The sequence below is a fragment of the Aptenodytes patagonicus genome, chromosome 18 (assembly GCF_965638725.1).
Source record: "Aptenodytes patagonicus chromosome 18, bAptPat1.pri.cur, whole genome shotgun sequence".
NCBI classification, from domain to species: domain Eukaryota; kingdom Metazoa; phylum Chordata; class Aves; order Sphenisciformes; family Spheniscidae; genus Aptenodytes; species Aptenodytes patagonicus.
Window position 1 is genome coordinate 8,212,545 of NC_134966.1, and position 24,061 is coordinate 8,236,605.

General features: G+C 44.1%; 2 protein-coding genes and 1 long non-coding RNA gene across 8 annotated transcripts in view; 1 reads left to right on the forward strand and 2 right to left on the reverse strand.

Moving 5' to 3' along the window:
- Positions 1–1,049: 1,049 nt before the first annotated feature.
- TTF1 (transcription termination factor 1) lies at positions 1,050–11,837 on the reverse strand. Of its 5 annotated transcripts, none has more exons than XM_076355565.1 (12): positions 11,783–11,837; positions 10,822–10,921; positions 9,755–10,659; positions 8,703–8,953; positions 8,132–8,317; positions 5,319–5,397; positions 4,899–5,029; positions 4,160–4,388; positions 3,788–3,877; positions 3,587–3,652; positions 2,778–2,863; positions 1,050–2,328 (listed from the first exon to the last, which is right to left on the reverse strand). In XM_076355565.1, the coding sequence occupies exons 3-12, from the start codon at positions 10,645–10,647 to the stop codon at positions 2,168–2,170; spliced, it is 2,172 nt and encodes a 723-aa protein (XP_076211680.1). In that variant the 5' UTR covers positions 10,648–10,659; positions 10,822–10,921; positions 11,783–11,837; the 3' UTR covers positions 1,050–2,167. The 5 variants fall into 5 exon arrangements, with proteins under 5 accessions (XP_076211680.1, XP_076211681.1, XP_076211682.1 ...); XM_076355566.1 differs by lacking the exon at positions 11,783–11,837 and adding an exon at positions 11,624–11,685; XM_076355567.1 differs by lacking the exon at positions 11,783–11,837 and adding an exon at positions 11,302–11,608.
- Positions 11,838–12,129: 292 nt separating this feature from the next.
- The window catches only part of CFAP77 (cilia and flagella associated protein 77), a 61,541-nt gene continuing 49,609 nt past the window's right edge, over positions 12,130–24,061 (forward strand). Inside the window, exons 1-2 of one of the 2 annotated variants that reach the window (XM_076355570.1) lie at positions 12,197–12,255; positions 14,706–14,789. In XM_076355570.1, coding sequence (XP_076211685.1) covers positions 14,724–14,789 — 66 coding nt within the window. In that variant the 5' untranslated portion in view covers positions 12,197–12,255; positions 14,706–14,723. Of the gene's footprint in view, positions 12,256–14,705; positions 14,790–24,061 lie in introns of both variants that reach the window. The other variant, XM_076355569.1, reaches the window with a different exon arrangement.
- LOC143168771 (uncharacterized) lies at positions 13,535–19,255 on the reverse strand. The gene is made up of 4 exons (XR_012996775.1): positions 19,169–19,255; positions 16,751–16,891; positions 15,987–16,216; positions 13,535–15,007 (listed from the first exon to the last, which is right to left on the reverse strand). It is a non-coding gene; the product is annotated as an uncharacterized LOC143168771 (long non-coding RNA).

The following is a 24,061-nucleotide window of genomic DNA, read 5'->3' on the forward strand; positions in this document are numbered from 1 at the left end:
TTGTTTTTACAACACCATTCAGGCCATTAACGCGCCAGGAAAAATGCTTGAAGCGACACATCTGCTTGAATCACCGAAGTTTTTAGGGGACTCGCAGTGCTTTTTCGACGTGAAGGATCTGTCATGCTCTTATTTATAATGCAGCCCCATACACAAAGCTTTGTCAATGTTATTTCCCTCATCATTCTGTGGAGCCTGTTTGTTTGGCTTTTTTTTTAAACCTCTGCATGGAGTTTGCTCTGTTTTCAATAATATTCAAACACCCACATGAAACAACTGCCTCCCCCACCTGCGCTCCCACGCGCCTTTATAAGATGATGGCAAAGGGAAAAGCTGCTTTCTTATGCCCTCTTAAGTGCCACTGTTCAGCGGATGGGAAATGATCAACAAGTACTCTCCTTCTCCAAGCAACCATTTGTCCGTGTGCAAAGAGATTACAAACACCAAATTACCAAAGGAGATGCAGGTAAGGAATTGTTTCCCTACTCCCTTCCCAGGGCAGGCGGCGGGAAGATGGACAGCGTCTCCCTTTTTTCCTGTGTGGCAGAGGTCAGGTTTATAGTTCCAGCCCTGGCTTACTCACTTATTAAAAGCAGTTTCTCTGCAAAATAACGTATTAGCAAAAAAGTCTTCCTTCAGAAGTTTCCCTTTAACGCAAAGGATAAAATAAACCTTGTTACGGAGGCGGAAGTTTATTTCTGTGAGATCTACTCTACAAAACTCTACAGCCATGCAATCGTTTGTGCTCTAGCCTGCAGAAAATTCAGAGGATCTCCATCTTCCAGGAAAAAAAAAAAAAAACTTGAAAAACACAAACCGCTTAGATTTAAAAATTCAAGTTCTTCAGCTTTTAACCTTCAAACCCGTAAGGCAACAGAAGCAAGTCAAAGACCTAAGTGCAAGGCAGCTGGCACATGTTTCCCCCACCCTGTTTCACCTCTTGGCTGGAAAAACTTAGGGGTGGCTGATCTCATGGGGTATCCTGCCTGTCCCACAAAATCACATTTGTTTTCTATCTTCAGAGAGACTAAAGCCAGACTACAGTTAAATATGGAAAATTCTCATTTAACATCCTTTGCTATAAGTCACAATCCAGAAGAACCTCCAACAAGGCCTTGATTTCAAGCCGTTGAAAGTTCTGCATTTTCAATAACAATTATTAAAATTAAAGAAGGAAATTCTCACTTATGAAAATGACCAAAAAGCAGCATGTCAGAGACCAAGTCGTCTTGCATTACTTTCTAATACAGCAGATAGGAAATATAAACAAGCCATACAAATACTTTACACACACAGTAAGATTTTTTTTTTCCCCAAAAACATTCATTCGGTCAGTTTACAAATAATCACTCTAGGCAGATAGTTAAAAATATCATACAATGACATGAGTACAACCTCCATCTTATCCCTCAACTTTCTTATTAAAATGTAGAAATTCTCCTTGGCACAGTAAAAATACATATATATGTATGTATATATATACACTGTCCATTTTCTCTCTGTATTCCAAATATTAACAAAAACATTTTAAATGCATTGTTCTGGTTAGCATGAAATGACATTACAATTTATGAAGTGAATAGTAATGGACAAATATCCCTTTTCTCTAGAGGGGCTGATAAAAGTATAAATCTACATCAAAAATAAAAATCAGTTGCTTTTAAGAACAAGATATCTGTTAAAAAAAAAACCAAACTCAAAGTTGTGCTGTTTCCATCAACACAGATGTCTTAAGATTTGTTTATTATAGAGATTTAAAAGCAAATTGAAAGCCTTTTCTCAGTTCCATGAATTTATTTTTTTAAAAATGATGTAAAATTCATTAAAGTTCTGAAAATCAAGTTCATGCACAAAGGGTAAACAGCAGCTTTCAACGCCATAGAAAACAAAGCAGTGGAAAAAATACTGTTTTTGAGACATTCAGAAAGCAACTTGGATGCTTAAAAAGACTTCTAAAACCAGAGCTAAATTAAGGTAACAAAAGGTGGCACAAAAACTGTATTTATCTCAGTCTTCAATATGAAACAAGAAAATCAGACATGCGTATCTCTACTTTTTCCATTATTAGATAGCCTGTGTACCTGCAGTTGTTGATCTGCACCCACTTGCAACCAGATCCATTTTGCAGTTAAATATGCAGACTAGGAATTGGTTTTAAGGCAGTCAGTTAATCACTCTCTTCATTGGAGTCAAAAATGTCACTGAGTCGGAAAGCCTTCTTCTGTTGCCTGGCTGTTGAATTGTCAGAACTAAGGTGCTTCCCTTTCCTTTTTTCTAACTTTTCTTCAAGTTCTGGAAGTTTCTCTTCAAAAAGATAATCAATAATTTCTTTGAAAAAAGAAAAAAAAAGTAGTCTTAATTGGATCTGTAGGGGAGCTGGATGCCTAGGGGAAACAGGATCTCACAGACAGAAATTATTTTGTCAGTGTCAAATGTAAGAAAAAAATCTCACTATTCCATAGCAATCGCAGTGGCTGCAGGGTAGATCAGACACATACATACATGCAAAGATAAACTAAAAAGGCACAGTCATTAAACTTTTAAAGCCAAGGTACTAAAGAGAAGAGGTTGACAAGCACTGCATGAAGATGCCATTGAAAGTAAACTGTTATTAAATAAGTAAAAAAAAGGCATTTAGTAAAAGAAGTATAAAGCCTGAGATTTTAGCCGATTTACTTAGGGGAAAGCTAATTAAGGAAGAATTGAACTATAATACATATTGTCTTAGATTCAAGCAAAAACCTTAAGGAGTATATACAAACACCTGGGATACTGACCAGAAAAGGTCTTTTTTTGCCAAAAAGGGACACAGGAGACTTTTAGCTTATAAAATTTTGCTTGAACATAGGCTTTAGGGACATCTCTGAAAAGAGAAGAGTTCAAACAATTAGTGGTGCAAGGAACTATTACAAAGTTTAGCTGTTACTGAGTTATCCGTTCATGAGAGTGACGCCAGTCAAACAGTATCTTAGCTTTAGGTAGAAAGGATGGATTTCAAACCCTAATCAAAACAGTTTTTCAAGACAGAAGTTCCCCTTGAAGGTAAGAACCTAAACCATGCCATTATGCATATGTATTATATGTTTAGTGAAAAGTAGAAAATGAAAGTAAATGAAAAAATGGTAAATGAAACTGAAAGTATGTGGAAAAGGAAAAAAAAGCACTGTAGAGAAAGTATAGCATTCACAGTATTGGTAATTTCATATTCAACACCTAGTTTGTTTGGAAGAAGACTATGATGTTGTATTACACATTCCTATAAATATCCCTTTTTCCTGTGTTAGTTAATACCTGGAAAAGTCTTTTATCAAAGACTTTAGCACAGACTACATAACACAGTTTTAGTACACAGAGTGTGCTGGGAATACAATAAGGTTTGCCTGAGGCAGTTAAAATTAAGTTTCAGAGCTTATAGGCATGGTTTATTGCTCAGTACTACGCAAAGATATACAACTGTACGTTACCAAACTAAATGACATTTTCTATAGTTGCAGAGGCCTAAGAACTTTGATTCTTTTGTGGAATTTTTAAGACTGCCTGCTTCAACTATCCTTTGTATCCATACAAAAAGGGGAAAAAAGTTTACCCAATAGTGTTACTGAGTTCTTCCCAGTTCACTTCATTAGCATCCTCCACTTTCATCTCATACAATCTGTGAACGTAATACAGAAAAGCGGTTGCGAAACCTGTATGAAACTGCAGGCGTGCTGTTCTCACCCTGCAAGCTTTTATAAACACAACTCAGAACAGTAAGAGATACAAAAACATTCCAGTAACTGAACTATACCTTTTAATAAGATTGATCTTGGCCTGTAATCCTTTGGTCCCCCTATATAACTGCTGCCCTTTGGTCATCTTGTTTGTTAAAATTGTAGTCCTTTGAAAACACAAAAAAAGGTTTCTATCATTTCAATAAATTCTAAGCATCAAAAAGAAGTGTCTTCAGGATGCTACTGCTGCCACAGAGAAGCAGAAATCAGGCTTCACTATGACAGCAAGAAGAAAACTTACCACAGCTAGCAGAGTTATTTGCAACACCCCTTCTGTAGCCTACAACCTATTTATTACCTATCAATCATCGTGGTACAAAGTTTTGCAGAATGGAGTTAAATACTCCCCAGAACACATTTTACTATCTCAGTTTAGTATAAAACCTTACCATTTCTGTTTACATTGTCTCCAATATCGAGTTCCCACTTTAGCTTCAATCTCAGTCCATGGTAATTTCTGGTACAGTTTCTCAGAGTCAATCAAGATCTCTCTATGTGACTTTTCCGATGATGAAAGAGAATTTGCATCTTCCGTTTCCATTCTTTTCCTAATCACCTCCTCCACTGCACGCCTTAACTTCTGGGTCTCCTCCTTTGACCAAGGGCCATAATTAATAGCTAAAATAGAAAAATAAGGTTAAGGCATAATTTATCATAAATGATTAGGGAAAAAAAGGCAAAAGAGCAATGCTTCACTTTGCATTATTCTTATTTACAGGACCAGCTTCTTAACACACTTCCCAGAAACTCTTCTGTGTACCAGGTTTGAGAGAAGTTCAGCCTAGTCACTAAAGAATAGCACTGATCCCTAGTTTCTATCTTTTAAAACCCGGTTGCCAAATTCCTCCCGCCCTCCCCCTGAAAGCATCTATTTACATGCCAGTTCCTTTTAATAAAGAGTGGCATTTGTTCCACTTCTTTTCCCTTTTCTATCAGAGGCTGTTCTTATCCCTTCTGTATGAAAATGCAATCAGTGGTCTGGAAAAAAGAACCACCAGCACAAATTAATTTTAAAAAAATCCACTCTAGGGATTTTTTCCTAAAGTTTAGGGCACATACAACATACAGTTAAAATAACTTCTCAAATTGAAATACGCAGAATGAATTGTTTTCCTTAAAATTACATACCCGATTTGATTTCAGAGTATTTCATAGCAACTGAGAGGTTAGAACGGGACATCATCTCAGAAATCTTCTTCCAATCATTGCCATGCAGAGCATGATACTTCTTTAATTTTTCTTTTTCTTCCTTAGTATACCTAGTTGAGGAAACGGGCACAGCTTCAGCTGCAAATTCAAACCATTCCAGTATCTTAAAAGAGCTGTAACCTTTACAGGCGTTTCAATGTTACTCATCGCTACCATTTCAAGTCACATGTTAGAACAGAGGACCTGATAAGGGCTAGTCAGAAAAATGAACCGTCAATTAAATCATAGTAACTGGCACAAATGGGAGAGATTATCTTCATTTATATCCATTTTTAATGTACAAATAAACACCAGAAACTGGTATTAGCATTCAGAAACTCTTTCAAATTACTCGCTTACCTCCCTTTGTAATTATTTGGGTCAAACATCTTCCTTGCTCGATAATAGATCAGCCTCCAGGGTCGTGGTATGCCCTCAGCTAGAAGGTAAATGGTTCATTTTTAAGAAACATTTCTCACGCTGGTGAGGCCACTTTAAAAAAAGCCAAAACAAAACCAAAAACAAGCAACATACATTTTCATGACTGTGTTGAAGATTATCTTAAGTTTTACTGAATCTTTCTATGTTTGGTTGTGAAATAAACAACGATAAGAACATCTTGATTTCAAGAAGTTAGCCTCTACGTTAGCATTATGGATGGGCTGCTGTGCTATTTGTTATCCGAGGCTGTGTTGCTTGAAGTCCCTATTCTCTGGACCATGTTAGCCTCAGTCCTTATTCTCTGGACCGTAACCAGAGCCCCGAGGTTCTATTGTATATAGGATGAGTTATTTGACAACCTGACAAGGTAGATGTACATTTGTCTAACTTGGCAACAAAACTTACTTTTAAGGTATCCTGAAGTGAACTGTCCTCATTATACTACTAAAAAACACACCCACAGCTCAAGACCACCCTTGCCCAGGTGAAGACCCTTCCCCTGCGCAAGCGTAGTAACAGAAGAGAATGACACAACCGATACTACAATTATATGTAAATCACTAACCAATCATTGTAACTGGGAGCGTACTACCCTGTAATTCTTGTGTATAAATGTAACGGTGATCTCGGCATAGGTGTGCTTGATTTGTGGAAATTCCACCTTGCACCCAGCGCCACACTAAAGAATGCCTGCTTTCCAAAACTCCAAATTGAGTCTTAGAGAGTTTTTCATCTGCCGACTTACGGTAACAACTGTGCTGCCAGTGATGGATTCTCTCCATTCAGGAGAACGTACTCTACAACACTTCAGTAACTGCAGAGGAAATGGTCTGAACAGAATCTCCCGAGGAGTTTCAAAGATATCAGTTATGACTGTGGTAAGATTGTGAATGCCGACAGCTGGTAAATAATTGTGTATGTCTGCATTAGGTGTGGGTGAATACCAAAAACTGAACGTTTGAACTCTCAAGCACAAACCTGTTACTACCTACCTACAAATTGTATGGACTGGCTGTAAATTTTGATAACATCTGGATCAAATCTAAGTGACATACTGAATACTCCCATCAACAGAGAGACGAGACAGCCACCAATCAGGAGGCTGATGAGATATTGTGCTTCTGCTTATACACTAGTTCAGTGGGGAAAACCAGGGACTGGGGACGTCCAGCAAAACACAAAGTGAAGATTTTGGCTGAAGGAAAGATCCTTGAGGTGGGGGAAGATCCACAGAGACCAACACCTGGGAACACATAACGGTCTTGGTCAGCAATGCCCAGGACAGGTAACTGCAAGCAACTCACATAACACTGACGTGACTTTCTGCCCAATTTTCCCACACCAGGAGCAATCTCCCAGATGGGAAGGGAAGTCAACACCAAGCAAATGTGACGATGCAGAGGGAATGATCGTGTGTGTGAAATAATCAAGGAGGAACAAATCTGTAGGCTCATTGATCCTTAAATAAATGCTAGTATCCAAATCCATTACAGGTTGTCATTTACTCTGTCTTGCCTATGCTAACGATACAGAACAAACACAGAACGGAAAGCCACTGAGAAAGTGCACTGTGTAGATTCATCAGAGATGTTACAAAATGAGCATGTTTCCCATATAAAGTGTGAATGTTTTCTAACCAAAGGAAGCCTAACAAAATGAGGAAAGAGAAAGAGAAGAGATGCTCCTCCTGCAAACAGAATCTTAGCCATAAGAATTTCATTTGTTTTCCTCGCATCTTGGAAAACTACTATCCTGGTTTTGGCTGGGATAGAGTTGATTTTCTTCCTAGTAGCTGGTATAGTGCTGTGGTTTGGATTTAGGATGAGAATAAAGTTGATAACACACCGATGTTTTAGTTGTTGCTGAGCAGTGCTTACGCTAGTCAAGGACTTTCCAGCTTCCCATGCTCTACTGACTGGGAGGGGGCACAGCCAGGACAGCTGACCCCAACTGGCCAAAGGGACATTCCATACCATGGGACGTCATGCTCCGTACATAAACTGGGGGAGAGCTGGCCGGGGGGGCCGCTGCTCGGGGACTGGCTGGGCATCGGTCGGCAGGTGGTGAGCAACTGCACTGTGCATCACTTGCTTTGTATATTCTTTTATTATTATTGTTACTATTATTACTATTTTTATTTCAATTATTAAACTGTTCTTATCTCAACCCACGAGTTTTCTCACTTTTACTCTTCTGATTCTCTCCCCCATCCCACTGGGGCGGGGGGGAGTGAGCGAGTGGCTGGGTGGTGCTCAGTTGCCAACTGAGGTTAAACCACGACAACTACCTACTTTGGCTAATGACCTAATTTCTTTCAGTTTCTGCCATCACTCAGCCCTAAACCTGCCACCTATTTATGTGCTCTAAGAACAGTTGACAATTTCAGACAGGACTTAATCACACCTCCCATTAATAAATCACTATGCTTAATTAAAGCCTAACAAATAACGCACCTTAAGCCATAAAGCCCAAATGCAAGTTTGAAAGTCTGTAAGTGCTGCTGGTCACGATGATATTTTAATCTCTAAACTCTTCATACCCAAGAAAAGATAATAAGAATAGTATACTGTACAGATTATCAACTACATACTCTCAGCAGCATACTCCTTTTCGGCCAAATTTAGCAACATTAGTGCTTTTCAATAAAAAAATTGTTTTAGAAAATACATCATGATATCACCAGGTTGTGGAACGTAACATTCAGCTATTTGAAAAAGAACTTAAATACTTACAAAGTTTTTCACAAAAAAGATGTTCTGCTTTTAGGCGATTGATAGTGTCCTTATCTTCTGGATACCTCGAGGTAAACAGGAGTTTTTCAGCACTGTCTATTCCAGTAATCAGTAAGAACTCTTCAACATTCTTCCGGATTTGATTATTTTCCTTCTGGGAAAATCTGCCAAACTTGACAGCAATACCTAAAATACACAGAAAGTTTTATTTTAAAAAAAAAAAAAAAAAAAAAGCAGACCTCAAATACCATCTCTTGTGCATTACATTTCAGGTTTTAGCAAAGGTATAATGAAAGATCAACAAATTCAAAAGGTGAAAAGAGAAAACTGAAAAGAGACAAAACAAGAGCTGGGATCAGGTAATTTACACGTATGCTTTGGACTGTAATTTGACAATGAGGAAGTAGATGCTACGAAGCACAGAAACAGAAGATATGTCCATTGGAACGAAGGGAACCAGACTCCATGGATGCGACAGACACGATTACAAAACCAAACTATTTTCTCTCTGTCAAAACATTAGCACAGCTGCACAGTCCTTCCTCTCTGCAACAATATTTTGAGAGCTCACCTTGTTTTTTAAACTGTTTAAACCTCGCTAAGTCTCTTCCAGCCATCTTCCTGATTGAACTGTCCGATATATTCCTCACATGAGGAATAAACTCTTCCAATTCTTGTTTTGCAGTATCCAGATCCACGATTAAACACATGGTAGAGTCCAGGCAGTCTTCATCATCCAGACTAAGCTCATCAGAGGCTGCCATTTCAGTAAAGGAACTATTCTGGTCCTTCTTTCTATTTGATGCCGAGGGTTCCGGTGTCCTGATATAAAAAAAAGGAGTAAAATAAAATACACCACTAGAGCTCCAAAACAGAGATTTTGTTAGTATCTCTACCATTAAAAGAATTAACATGTTCATTAATTAAAGAACAAGTAATACTTCACGCATCCACCCCCTTGTATTTCCAACCTTTTAACACAGACATGATTTATTATCAAATTTCTATACTTACAATATTCAAAGAGCTTGCTGAAGGTTTGAAAATCTGCACCTTTCCCACAAAACTCTCACACGTGGACATACAGAAGAAATAGTGTCTCTTGCTACCACTGACAACACAGAACTTTTCCATCTGTCTCTTACTAGTGCTCTTGTTGTGGGTTCTAGACACTGTAAAAGCACCAAGAGCTACTTACATGAGCATTGTTTGCACAGAACATTAAATTCTGTAGTTGACCTTACTAGTTGCTTGGTAGAAATGCTTATGCTCACTACAAAAACCAAATTTAACAAATGAAATCCCTTTCTTCCCCCTTTTTTTCTTCTTACTAAATATGAATCGCTTACACATAAATCATTTCTATACCTACAGTTTTTAAATAGAAGAAAATAATCTATGTTGAAGGCAATAGTAGTGGCTTCCTACAAATTTTCATTGTATCTTCACAAGATAACTAAGCTCTTAAAGTAGATCTCCAGAACATCTTAACATACTGTAAAGGTTTTTGAAGTTGCTTTTAAAAACACATACAAACAGACCGAAGAAAAATCTGGGACCCAAGTAATGTGATAGAAACATGATGGGGGGAAGAGGAGAAAAACCCACAAAACCTAAACTTACATTACATCAGATTCTGAAGAGCTTTCTTCCATGACAAAAGCGCTGCTTTTTTTTGCCTTTCTAGCACGCACCGGAGTTTTTCGAGGAGATGGATCAGCTGCTTTAGTCGGCTTAGAAAAATTAGCAGGTACCTCCATAGAATCTTCACTCACGGCAGGAGAAGCATCACGGCCACCATCTTCGTGCCATTGCTGGGGCGTTGCCACACCACCCTCTTCTGTAGGTAACGGCAAGACTGTGTCTTCCCTTTGCCTGTTTTGCTTGGGAGATGACAACAGTGACTGGCCAACGGCTACATCTGTGTCTTCCAGCATATCTTGGGTACTACTGCCTCTTTTCTTCTTCCTCTTCTTTTTTGATCTTTTATTGTCATTTTTATCGTATGTTTCTGAGGTAGGCAGCTCGTGTACCTCACCCTCTTCAGGCAATTTATCTTTCCTTTTCTTCTTAACAGATTGTTTTAAATAAACGTAATCAGCATTGATCTCCTGACAACTAGCAGTGCTATGCGGATTTACTGTGACACAAGTTACCTCACTGTGCTCATCTGCACTGTCGTTATGCTTCCGCTTCTTTTTTTTCTTTTTCTTTTGGGAAGCATCCACTCCAGCTTCATTACTAGTTTCATGTTCCAGTCCTACACAAGAATTATCTAACGAAGACTGTTGCTTCTCCCGCTTGTTCTTGTGTTTTTTCTTCTTCTTACAGCCTTCACCACTCTGTGCTGCTCGATCTTCAAACAGCAGTGAAGAGGCACGGCTAAGCTCTGCGTTTTGTATACTTTCTCGTTCATCATTTTCATGTTTCTTATTGCGTTCTTTGTGTTTTTTCTTATTCTTCTTCTTGAAAAAATCCTGAACTTGAAAATCATCTGCACTTGCTTTTTCTGTCATATTTTTTCTTACCTTAAATAAAAAGCATAGATTATAGCACTCGAGTAAAACTTATGTACCATTACACACTGTAACACAGTAAAAAAAAAATTAAAATTTAAAAAAACCCCAAGACATAAAAATACTATGGAACTACTCAATATTTTCTTAGAAACACAGAATAAAGATACTTACTTTTCAATCCAGCTAATCTTGGAAAGTGACTATGAGAAAGGAACACCTTCTTCATCAGATGTGCATCACACAGGCTGTATTCAGCCTTACAACTGCCTTCCTATAACAAAGATACACTTTAATAACTATTAGCTTTAAGTTGATTTTGAATAACTAAGCAATGACAGACTGCTGTATTCAACTCTGCTTTCAGCACTGAAACAGCAACAAGCTAAAAGTAATAAAGAAATATTAAACCAGTCAGCGCTAAAACCGAGTTCTCCGATTAGAAGCTTCTGACTGGCTTTGCCCACGTTCAAACAGGCCCAAGCCCAGCCAAGACCCACCAGCTCCACCGGACTCTGTAACCAGAAAAAATCTATTCCTGAAAACCACAGGTACACAGAGCAGGCAGGAAGTGTTTTTTAAGCACCTTTTCTACGGCCAGCACATAAAAAAACCCCCACAGAACAACATCCCATCACCTCTGAAACACAAGACCTCGAATTTCACATCCCCAACAGAGTTTCCAGCGCTGAGCGGTACCAGACACGACCTCCGAGCCGCCGGGAAGCGGCCGCCCTGCAGCCTCGGGGGACGGTCACCGGACCACGCACCGCCAGGCAGCTCGCCCCAGCACCCTGCTAAGAAAGCTAGGCCGCGGGCCACAAGCCGAGGCCGCCAGCGCGCCTGAGGGTGGGCCGTGGGACAGGGCCCCGTGGCACCCCCTGCGCGAAGCCACGTTCCGCCCACCGGCCGGCCCGCCCTTACCCTCCGCCTCCCTCCGGGATTACCGAGGGAGGCACCCAGAGGAGCCACGGACCTCTACGGTGGCACCGGGGTGGGCCGAGGCGGGGAAACCACAGTCCCCTCAAGGACCCCCGACGCCTTCCCCGCCGGCCTCCCCCCCCTCCCTGGCCGGGACAGCGCGTCCCGCCGCCCCCGCCGGGGTAACGGTCCCGCCCGCGGCCTCCCGCCGCACCTCCGCGCCGCGCGCGCTCCCCCGGCGCCGCTCGCAACACCGCCCCCCTCCCGCACCCTGCTACCGGACTCTCCGTTCCCCCCTCCCCGCCGCCTCCCGGCGGAAGCGGCCCCAGCCGGACCCATCAAAGCGACGGACCGACGGCTTGGGACGGCGGTTGCTAGGAGACGGGGCGCCGCCGCCCGCCCGCCCGCCCGCCCGCCCCTCCGCTGACGGGCGGGAGCTGCAGCTCCACGGCGAGATCCTCCCGGCCCCGTCGGCGGGGCTGCTCGCCCACGGGCGGGGCGACGCCGCCCGCCTCGGCCCCGGCTCCCCTCACCGCGGCGTGCTGCGGCCCGGGTGGCGACATGGCGGGCGGCGGCGCTGCGTCCCCGCGGCGGCCGCTGTCCCTGGCCGAGGTGGAGCCGGGCAGCGAGAACGAGCGGCTGGGGGTGGCCCGGGACAGCATGTTCCGCAACCCGCTCATCCTCAAGGTGAGCCCCGGCGGCCCCCGGTCCCTCCCCTCCATCCCCGCTCCCTGCCCGGGCACGGCCACCCCCCCATCCTAGCGCCGGTAGCGGCGAACGGGACCCCGGGGAGGGACGGGACGGGACGGGACGGGGCGGGGGGGGGGGGGGCACGGTCCCCGCGGGCAGCCCCGGGCCACCGCAGCCGCACAGCGGAAAAGTTTCCCGTTAAAGCACCTGGAGGGTGACAACAGTTGAAAACAGGATTTTTTTCCCCTCACTCATTTATATGACGAGGAAGGAAAAACGCGTTTTCTCGCTGCTCCTTCGCGTGTTATCACCGTTCAACACCCGGTAGCCCCGGGATGGTGACCGGCAGCAGCGTGGGGCGGGTTTTCCCTCTGAGGCTCAGGCGTTTTTTCGAGCGATAGCCCCACGGTTTGAGGAGCCCGAGAGGCCACCGGGGCTGCTCTCTGCCACCCCCCCACCCCCACCGCCCCGCAGCGGAGGGGCCCTGAGGGGGGGGACACAAACTCTAACGGCCTAAATTCGGATCTTAGACCGGCTGCGGAGGTTACGGGCACCTCACAAACTCCTGACCCTTCTCACCTTACCAGTTCCACTTGTATCCCCGTCCTGTGGATAGGCTGAGCTCTGGGTGGGCTTTAGAAAGCTTCGGGCCCCTCGCTTCGGTTGCCTCCTCCTAATCAACATCCACAACGGCAGAAAGTCACGCTTTAACCCCCCCGGCCTTCCCCGAGGTCCCCCCCCCGCCCCGGGCCCCGAGCAGCGGCTGAAGTACAGCTCTCGTCCCCTGGATGGCACTCGCAGAATACCTTCGCGCCCTAACCCGCTCTTTCCGATCCCAGTCCCCATCAGGGACACGCCGCCGGCCCGGTACTGAGTGTGTTGTGTCCCGTCGTCCCCCCCCCCCCAGCGCTCGGGGACCGGGGTCGTTGCTCCGAGGGCGCAGAAGGAGAGGGAGGGCGGCTGCAGCCCCCGCCAGCCCCCCGCGGCGGGCACCGAGCCGTTTGACCAGCTGCACTTCTCCTCTTCTCCTGCTGAGGGCAGCCAGTTCTGCTCAAAAGCGTGATTTTTCCACGGCAGGCAGCGGTGACATTTAAACCGCGGCTGTTCAGCCTCTGCGGCGGTAGTTAAGGTCTTGACTTCCCCTGGTAATCGTACCCCGGCACCGGCAGGCTTGGAAGTCGGCCATAAAATTTTGGAATTTTGAATGTCACAGAAAATTTCAGCCTTGCATCATTGAACATCTTCCCCCCCCCCCCCCCCCATGAAACTCTAAAAATCGATTTGGAAATTATATTAGGAAGGCAAAGAAAAAAAAGTAGGTTTTGCATCATAACTCAAAAGCAGCTTCACTTTTTCAAATCCTAACCCTCTACTTTCTTTCTTTTCTCTGGATCCTGTAAGTTTGATAGGAAGTGGCGGTATCTTTGCTTAGCAGTGGAACTGGGGCGAGATTTCCTCACCTTGCTGCCCCCCAGAAAGAGCCGGTGAGGACAGACGTAGGCAGGGCGTCCGGATCTGTTCTGTGAGTGCAGCGAACCTCCTCGGGATGGAGGCCGCTGCACTGCTGGGGGGGAGAGGAGGCAGCCCCACATATTCCCCATCCCTCCAAACTGCTTCTGCCTTTCTTAGAAAAGTGTGCTAGTAAGTACATTTTTAGGTGATGCATGAATATGAACCAGAAGAATATGTAATTATATGGCATTTAAGGTGTGCTAAGGCATACTTGCAGGGGTTGGGTTGTTGCTACTTATTTTCACGATGCATTTACATTCCTTAAATTGAAATAGGTATAAACCACCCGTCAGCGCCATAAATCCCAGGTCTACGAATATAACACTGGGGTAATCCTACGAATGGCGGCTCCTCTCCTGTAGTGTATATGTTGCGGGTAGATTATATGCAGTCATTAAGATTATGTTGATTTATGTGGGAGTTTTGCCTGTCTGGACGGGAGCATTCGGCCGAACGCCGTCTGTCCTTAGAGCTCAGTTGATGTCTTCTCCCCTTGGGTCCAGCAGCTTGCTCAGCCCCAGCTTTAGGGCTTGAGCTTTTTCTCAGCATAACTGTTGCAGAGCATCCTGGCAGCGGGATTTCTGAGCAGTTATAAACCATGGGATGTTTTAATAAGATTTGATCTGGATTTCTGCTATCTGGCCAGGTGAAACTAAAATTTGAGCAAGTTTTGAGAAAAAGTAGTGTTAAATTTTAGCATTACGGACACCTCTTCTCTCAGGGCTTCCTTGCAGGAGGATTTCCTTCACAGTAAGCCAGCTGGTAGGGATGTAAAGAGATCTGCATCCACCTGGTGCAATTCTTTAGCATGAAGTAACTGGGCTATTAACAAGGATGCTTTTAGTCTTGGAGTCAGTGGTGATTACACCTCAGTAAATTACATCGTAAAGTTTGTGCAGCAAACCGCTGACCCCCTGCCAACTACCTTCCCACAGTGCGTCGTGCCCCACTGAATGCTGCATCTACCAGAGTGTCCTCCGCTGCCAGGAGGTGACAGTGACGGGATGGCAGTTTACTGGGTAAGCATTGGCACTCAGCCAGTCCCCGCTTGCTGGCGCACGCACCCGTAGTGGCATACTCAAAACGTCAGCCCTCTGCCACGTCTCCTCTTTGTGCTTCCAACAGCAGCCTGGGATCTCTTCCCCTCCTGGGGAGAGCCCTGGGTACCAGGCATTTTGGAGAGATCTGCCGAAGGGGATGGCCAGCAGGTCCCAACCCTCATGCTGTGCGGTGCCACCTGAAAACCAAGGACACAAAGATGGTTTAGAAGAAAGGGACAAAAGGTTTTGAGACAACTGCTGCTTGGACAAGTGCTTCTGGCAGCCGTGGGAGGGCACTGAGGAACGCACAGCTCCAAGAGCTGTCATTAAGGTTCACAGGACAGCAAATACAGAAGGACCTCAAGCCCAGTTGTGATGGATGGGACGCTTACTGCCCAATCTTCCTCCAGCTAGCACTCGGTCTCCAAAACCTTAGTGCAACTGTGACCGACCTCCTACTTTGCAGCAGCTAACAACAGGATCTTTCTCTCCCATTTCTGTCGCGTATTTTCCAAATGAGGCATCACGTATTCAAATGGAGACCACTGCACAGATGACTGCCTGTGTTTCTGGCTGACCCTCCTGCCTCAGCTCTGCCCAGCCCCATCCTCCCACCAGGATGTGTCCACACACGCTGGCTATCACAGATTAAAAACATCATCTTTTCACATAAAGATTTCTAGGGATGAATGCTCTATTCTTCTCTGGTAGAATGTATGATGCGTTTTAATTAATCAAGGAATCAATTTAGTTTATCAATATATATTTGCTTGCAGCATGAAACTGAGGAAAGTATTTCATCTACTGATGCCAGTAAAAATTTGAGCAAAGCATTTTAGGTTTGTTTGTTTTTACCAGTAAAAGCCCTAGCCAAGCACTTTTCTCAGTACAAACTTACTGAAAACTACTGTGTTACAAAAATAAGCCAGCTCTGGGCAGGAAACAAGACTTCAGCACACAACCCCCAGCACGCCTGACACGCACTCCAGAAAGAGTGGTCCACACCAGTTTAGTTACATTTATATTAACATCTTTTGGATAATATGCCATAATTAAGTTCAACGTACCGCTGCCAAAGTCATTGTGTCACCAGCCTGGCATTGGACATATCCCTGATGTGCAAAGGTAAATGGGAAATCCCAGCTGCCAGACCCACGTGCCAGAGCATCCTCTTACCCGTTAAAAGCGTGGCCAGGGGACATGCAGAAAGCAGGGAACTGCTCTCCATGAAACACCTTCAGAGCTGGGAGGAATCCAACTCGCCTTCAGAGCCCGAACTGCGTCTCTCAACATTAAAAAGTTGTTTCAGAACCGGCAGTTCTGAGGAAGAGGATGGTGATGGTGCTTTGCAGGCCGGGAAAGGCTGGCGTCAAGCCTCAATCCCAGTCATCCGGGCTGCAGGAGAACTGGATTTAACAAACAGAAGTTTTCAGCGCTACTGGAATGTGAAATATTTGTTTTAAAAGCTTGTTATTTACATGACAAATGATGCCAGGCTCTTTTTATTGGTCTGAATGCCAGGCCATTTAGGGTTCATTTTCCTAAGCTTTTCTTTCCAGCCCTGAGGGCTGGAATTTTTTCTTTTTTCCAAATAGGATTGAACAAAAGCTAGAGGACTCGGGTAATAAAATTTCAGCAGCCACAGTCTCCAGAGGAACGATATATGATCAAAAAAACTTGCAAAACCACAGGATTTGGCACACTGATAGCCTTGGTTTTGGCAATCTCAGCAGAGGAAGGATTAACTAGGCCAGGGAGGCTGAACTGCCCTTTTTAGTGGAGGAAGGGGACACGCGGGAGAGCTAGCCCCACGCTCACCCAGCAGCCTGCTCCATGCCCAGGGAGAAGCAGCTCAGTGCAGGTGATGGCAGGGCACCAGCCGGGTGGCCGTGGGACTCCATTCACTATGTGGGTATCAAGTAAAGGCAGAAATCACTCACCACATTTTTCTTTTTCCTTTCATGCCTATTGAGCCTTATCATGAAGTATTTCTGAGCCGTCTGACTCGTCACAGAGCAAGGCACTGCTGAGAGTTGTGGCAAACTCGTTTTGATTTCTGGAGCGACCCACAGAAAGGACAGCTAAGAAAAGGAAGTAGCAGCATTTTATCAAACTAAGATTGTGTCACCCTGTGAAAAAAAGCTCTAATTATATGAGAGACAAACACAGACAAGTGCATGGTGTGAAAAAGGATATTTGCTTTGAGTTGTAACCTGCATGCATCACAACATCTCTTGCAACAGTAATTACTGAAAGGGCAGGTTTTCCATCAAAAGCTGAAACTTTTATTAATAGACCTGCATTGTGGCTGTAACAGGGCTTTTACACACCTGAATGTTGTGCTCAATCTTTGAGCCTTTAACCCTCACCTTCCTTATTTTTTTAAACCTTCTCTCCAAATCCACTCATCTTCTTTAGCTCTCCCGGCACCGGTATAGCAAGGGGCCAAGGTGAACCTGAAACGATGCTCCCACCTCGCCAAGCCCTTTTCCAGGGCAGAGCCAGGAGGCACCACTCACCTTTGTAATCCTCATCCACCTTTGTGCAAGGACTGCTAACCTGCGCAGGAAGGGAGGGTGATAAATTAAAGCTTCCTTAAAAATACACCTATCGCTGGATGCTCAGGGAGCGGCTGTATGAGCTATCAGAAACCTTGCAGGTGTAGCGTCTGCGTGACGGCTGGGACTGACAGAGCAAAATCACTCCCTCTCCGCAGAGCGCCTATGCGCCAAGTGTGCCGAGGCAGCACAGGTCTCCACAGCACGCCTCTGCTCCCCCCGAATGATCTGGGGGTTCAGCCGCAGCTGAGATCTCACAGCTGCTTCTGTGTTGACTGAGAGCCCCAGGTGTGGCAAACTCTGCTGACAGCATCGCCACCCTGCAAAGCACCTTCCACCAGCATTTGGATAACTTCCCTCAGGTGTTAGCTTTGTTGATTTAAATAACTCTGTTCCCTCTCCTAATACCTGCTCTCAACTGTTTGGGATCAACGCATCTGTTGAAAACTTGGTCAGGGACCAGATTTTAGTTTGTCTGTCTCAGGTGAATAACCCCTGTAACACAGAGCAGAGTAGCCACAAGTACTGTGGGCTGTATTTGGAATAAGGTCATCTTTTACTCGGTGTAATTATACTGTTTACCTCAAATCACTACATGTGCTGAGCATCCTGCCTTCTGTGCTTGCTGCTTGGGGACGCTGAGGATTAATTAGTGTTTATGCAGCATTTTGTGTGCTTATTACTATTATTATTATGTTACTACTACTATTATATTTTTGCAATCTAAGGCCAGTGTTGTGCTTTTCAAAATGTATTCTGAAATGTCTACACAGTACAACTCAACAATTCATTAGAGAAATAAACTAATGAAGGGCTGGTTAGTCAAATAATCATTAGGTTTGGTTCTGAGCTTTGTCTTGCCAATGCTCTGACTTCTAAGGGTTTTCTTCTCAGCATGAACTCGTTTAAGATTTTAAATGGATTATTTGGTACACTAAAAATTAAGCTCCTTCTGAGCTTTAGTGCCCTCCCATATTTTGCACAGACACCACTGAAATAAATAAGGCATTTCCAAGAGGCAAGTAAACATTCTGCATGAATGAAAGTAGTGGGTTTTTCTTCTGGTTATTTGAAGACAGAAGTTAGGCTGCAAACTGCCAGCTGTGATTCAGCAGGCAGAGGGACGGCACCAGCAGCACCGGGCATTCGTAGCTGCTCACCCCCAAGATCGGCACGCAGTATGTAAAAGCAAGCAAAAGGGCATTCTGATCCTTTATGTGAACAAAACAACGCAAATTGGTGAGACTAACAAGCCCAGAAACATTACAAGGTGAATGCCTTTTATGTTCGTGAAAATCTTCTATGTTTATTTGTCTAATACAATGGAAATAAAGCTTCAAAGGCCCTTTGATTTAAAAGTGCATTATTGAAGTCAGCCAGCACAATAATAACCATTAGACCGAATTGTTGCATTATGACCCTAATAGCAGCGTTGTCGTAGCAGAGAACATCTGTACAGCTTCTTGCCTGAGTTGTTGGTGCTGTAAAAGCAGAAATTAAGCCAAAGGAAGAGAGAATGTAGGCAGAAGAGAAAAAAAAATAGAATTAAAAAAGGTCACAAATGGGTCTGTGCACTCACAGTGTATCCAGAGCTGCGGCAGGCTATAAATTTTTATGATGAATCTAAAACTCGGGCTTTATTGTCTGAAAGATTTAAGAAACTTTGGGGGAGAGCCAACACCAGTTTATGGCATTGGCCCCAAACCACGTTAAGCCAAGAGATGACTTTCAGACTAACTCAAACCGAAGACACGGTGCAGAAAGTCAGGGATATTCCAAATCCCGATAACGTGCCCTTACCCGCAAACCCTTCTCCAGAGACGCTGAACCCAACAGGCTGAGAGCAGCACCGGAGACCCAGCTGAAACTTGTAAGACCACAGGAACATCTCTGCCCTATTTCCTCTCCGTCCTCAGCTTCCCGCTCCTCCAACAATAAATATCCCTCCTTCTCTGGAAGCGGCACAAGAAAATGTCCCGAGCATAGAGGAAAAGCTGGCGGAGGCTCAGTAAGGACTGTCCTGGACAGGAGGGCATTGGGCAGACAACCAGTGGGCAGCCGCCCAAAGAAAAGGCACAAAGCTCTTCATTTTTAAACCTTGGCCGCAATCATGTCCCCTCTTTTTGAGTGCTGTCTAGCAGAATATAGAGCAAACGAAGCATGTTCCTGGCGATCACAGGGACCAACGTTTTCAGTTCCACATTTTTGCAAGTTTTTAGTCGCACTTTCCCCAAGGGCAGATTGCTTTCCATGCAAATTCTTAGAGATGCTTTTATGCTTAATTATTGAATTTGAGAAGCCTTTGTCATCTTGCAGGGATTGTTTTGTTCTTGCTTGGCTGCTCACATTGTACGGATTAGACAGAACCTGCATTTCTGAGGATATTTTCTTTTTTAACCATTTGGACTTTATAAAACAAATTACACTGACTTTTCTACTCACATTTATTTGAAGTAGCATAGATAAATGAAAGTGGGACCCTATTACTAGATTTCCTACGACAGCCTTTAAGAAAATTTCGGTATCAGGAAAAATATCTCTAGTTTGATTTTTTAGGCAAACCAATGTGGGGTTTGTGCCTAAAAATCTTACAAGTGAAACCTGATTAAAAATAATAGTGTAATTCCCACGCTGAGGCGGGGGAAATAAATCAGAAAAGCCAACACAGCGAACCTTGTATTGTTTAGTGAAGAGCAAACTAGCCTGAAAAATAAAGATGGTTTTAATCGCGAGCTTCAGGCTGCTCGCCCAGGTAGGAGAGCCCCTTTGCAGCATGCTTTTCAACTTCCCAACGTCCTTTTACATTTGTTCTCTCTGATCACCCTCCTGCTCGCTGCCCGGCCCCTTCGGTGGTTCCCAGGAGATACCAATCAGCTGGTCAGGGGGCGACTGTAACTACACTAATTACCACGTATTACGGTGTGTTAAAGCTCTAATACACGCCGAAACGCAAGTTTCCCCGCACGGACGCGGCTGCATCCATCGCCACGCTCTGCCCCTCTTCTCCCTCTCCACAGTGCCACGGCGAGGGGCTGCCGTGCTGCCTCTGCAGCCGTAATCAGGGAGCTAAAATTGTTATCAGATTAGCCCCAGCAATGAAAAGCACAGTCCCAGATCACACTCGCAGTTAGTTAGCATTTAGATAGGCTGGGACGGGGATCTGTACAATAGGCATCAAAGCTGAACTCTTGGTGCAGCGAGAGGGATTAATTTCTTTAACCAACATGCCTGATCTGGCCTATCTCATTACCCTGCCTTGTCAGTGTCGATATTAGATTTGATTGAAGATTATACCATTTAGGCCTTTCCCCTGTTTTCCACAGGAATCAGGCCTATTGAATTGCACATTCTTCCATGGGCCCCTGTCAATACTCAGTGGCCTGAGCCTCTAATTCTGCTTCATTTAAACTTCATCAACTTTTCCAATCAAGTGGAAGGATCTGAAATAGGCTCCGTAAGCAGAAAGGCCCTTTTTCCTTTTGTCAGATAATTTATTCTGTTTTCTCTTTCTCGCCCCCTCGCTTCCCCACCTCTTTCTCTTTTTCTTCTTTTCGCTCCCTTTCCCTGATGCTGAAAATGAGATTACAGTATTTAAATGACTATGATAATCAATCGGGGGACCTTGAGCCGAGATTGAGGTTAATTTTTCTTAGCAGAACAAAGAAGCGTGATGCCATCGGGGATTTGAAGGTGCAATCTGTGTTTCATGCTTGTATTCCTCCCCCCCCAACCCGAAACTGCAGTTTTAGGAGTCTTTTCTTGTTACTAACTAGGCAGTTGTTGTGATTTTTAACAGAGGCAACCCCTAGGAGAGAAGAAATGTAATTTTGGGCTGATAAATAGCTAACAGCCTTCAATCGACAATTTTAATAGGAAAAAAAATATTCGTTTACATGGTGTGACTGCAGATCTAATGGAAGTGCTATCATTACCTTATTTATTTTTAAATATACTTGGAATAATTTTCAGCAGTGCTATAAGTAGTCCTTCCAGCCTGCACAGCAGAGTTGTGAACTTTTAACTGGATACCCCTTTCATCCAGCCACTTTTTCTGCTTAGCATCTTTCTTGGTTGCCTGGAAAAAAGTCGAGACTTTTGTCATGATTTTGCTAATCAGAAATGGAATCGCTTATGTTTGTCTCAAAACCCGCATTGAAATGGCTTGTTAAGTCTTTAGATGATGTATTTTTGGTTGTAACATGCCAGCATTCGCTCACCTGGATCTTCCCCCTACCCTTCTCAGGAAGAGAGAAAGAGAAAAATATGCATTTCTTTGCTTCCATCCTAGCTGTCTTGTCAGTGCTGTTTTACATGCTGCCACCCAATGTTATCTTTTATTTGTGTCAGGAGAGAGGATTTGACAAGTTCAGTATACAATGTTCATTTGGCAAGGCAAATTTTTCATACCAATTTTGAGTAGAAAATGAAACCATCTTTCAACACAACGAGCAACATCATTTTTGGACAGACTTATTACAAGAAGAAGAATTGCAAAACTTTATTTCCCTGCACGATCCAAAAAAACCCTGGAAATGAGACATTTAAACAAAAAAATAAATACCTGTATGAATGTTTGAGGCCATCAGTTTGTTTTAGAAATAAAAAATAACCACCGGCTGCTGTCAGGTAGCTGTGGCCTCCTTTTTGTTAATCAGATGCTGCTGAAATTGGTTGCATCATAATGTAGCTTTGTTTCAAATCTTTTAAGCTGTCAGAAGATTGGGAAGGGCAGACCGACTTCAGAAGTTTGTCAGCGTTCGCCAAGCAAAACAGTCATTAGTCCACAGCGTAGGCTGGGGTTTGCAAAGATGCCCAGGGCCTGAGCGAGGGAGGGCCCGGGGGCATTTCAAAGGGCTCTGGGTGCTTCACCTCACTCCAGAATCCCAAATGTAACTTCTGGCAGTACTAAATACTCTGAACAATCCAATTAATGGAAAAAATCTCATTATAAGTTCTGCTATCCCATGTGTGTCACGAGTTACATGGGTACAGCAGGCTCCTTGGGGATGAGACTTTTGTTTTTGACAACCCCCCACCGTAATGGGCTTCTGGTTCATGACAAGGACTTGCTGGTGCAACTGCATAGCGAGGACCCAGGACAGTTAAATAAATATTTTCTAAGGAAGACCACGCACTGGAAAAGGGCTGTCAAACCTTCACTGGGCGACAAGTTCATTTTAGCACCCAGGACCCCTGCAAGGTTGGGAGGTGCAGCCTGAGAGCCGTGGAGGGCTGTAGGTCCCCCATGTTCTGCAAGTCCACGGGAAACCTCAGCCTGTGGTGGGAACTGGGATGCCCTTTGATGCCCCAGCTACGACCCTCTCTGAATTTTACCCCCAACAAAAGAAGCAGCAGCCCCAAGATGCCTGTTCAGCCCCACAGACTCAGAAGCAGCTGTGCATGTCTCAGGCAGTGGTTTGCTCTGACAGTCTTCTCTCTTTAAGCAAATGTTGACTCACCATGGGAAAATTAAAACTCCATTAGACATTGCCACATTGTAGAGCAGACCCCATTACAGCGGTCGAGTTGCAATTAATTGGTTTCCTCAGATATTGCTTAATTCTGGGAAGGCACAGATAGATGGGAAGGACAAGGCTGATATAAACAATAATTTCCTAAAATAACATAATCTAAATAAACTAATGAAGTGATTACAAAGTTATTAATCTAAATATAAAGAAGAGTCAAAAGAAAATATTGGGTATATAACAATTTAGAAAAAAGGGTAGAGTTAATGCCATTCTGGTTACGCTCATCATGAGGCAATCGGCATTTGTGCTTAGGGATGGGTGCTGGTTTAGCAGATTAATTATATTTCATGCAAATACCTGCCATTTCAAAGTGTCCCATCTTCTGCTTTTGTTTGGTCTGTTGTTCATGCTACTTAACTTTTCAACTCAGATGGAAGGGGCCACTGCCTACGTGACACTGCAGGTTTGGGGGTTGTTTTTTAACTAAGGTGAATGTTGGATTAGGAAATATAGAGCAAAGTAAGCATAAAAAGAGACTCCCTTGCGTGCAGAGGGAATAATTAGTAATTTGGAAAATTTCTGGCCCAGGGAGGGCCCTCCACAGGCAGTCCCTCTGCAGAGAGGCAGTGGGGAGCTGCACGCTTGGGGCACCTGCTGCATCGTCTCCCCAGCCTGCTACCAGTGCAAGGAGCAGATCCAGCCACCTCCCATGTAGCTCTTCTGTGCAAAGCTCATTCGCTTGCATTATCAGGGTGAGAAAGTGTTTGGCTTCAGGAGAATAAATAACTAGGCCTTATAAGTCATTAAAAATGTATTACAAGAAAAATGCAGCGCGGCTATAAATAGAAAACAAAGCAACTCCTATATAAACTTTTACAATGACTGTTGCTCAGAGTATTCGTCACTGTCTGTTTTTAAGTGAGCTTAGTATCTGTGATCTCCGGAGACTGATATCCCTTGAAGCTGCAGTTCTGCTCAGGCACTGGCAGTGCACTGGCCTCTGCAAGCCTCCCCCAGTTTTGATGATGAGCATTTGGTGACAGTAGCTCAGGACTGTGCCCTGCTCAGTCTGTCTGAGCGGAGATGACCTGAGGTGGGGGCAGAGGGGCTGGTCAGTCCCAGACTGGAACTTTGGTGTTTTGCCCTTCCCCTCTTCTTTTTTTTTTTTTAAGTAAAAATATTTTACTTATTTCTAATTCACTTACAGTCTGACACGTAGCAG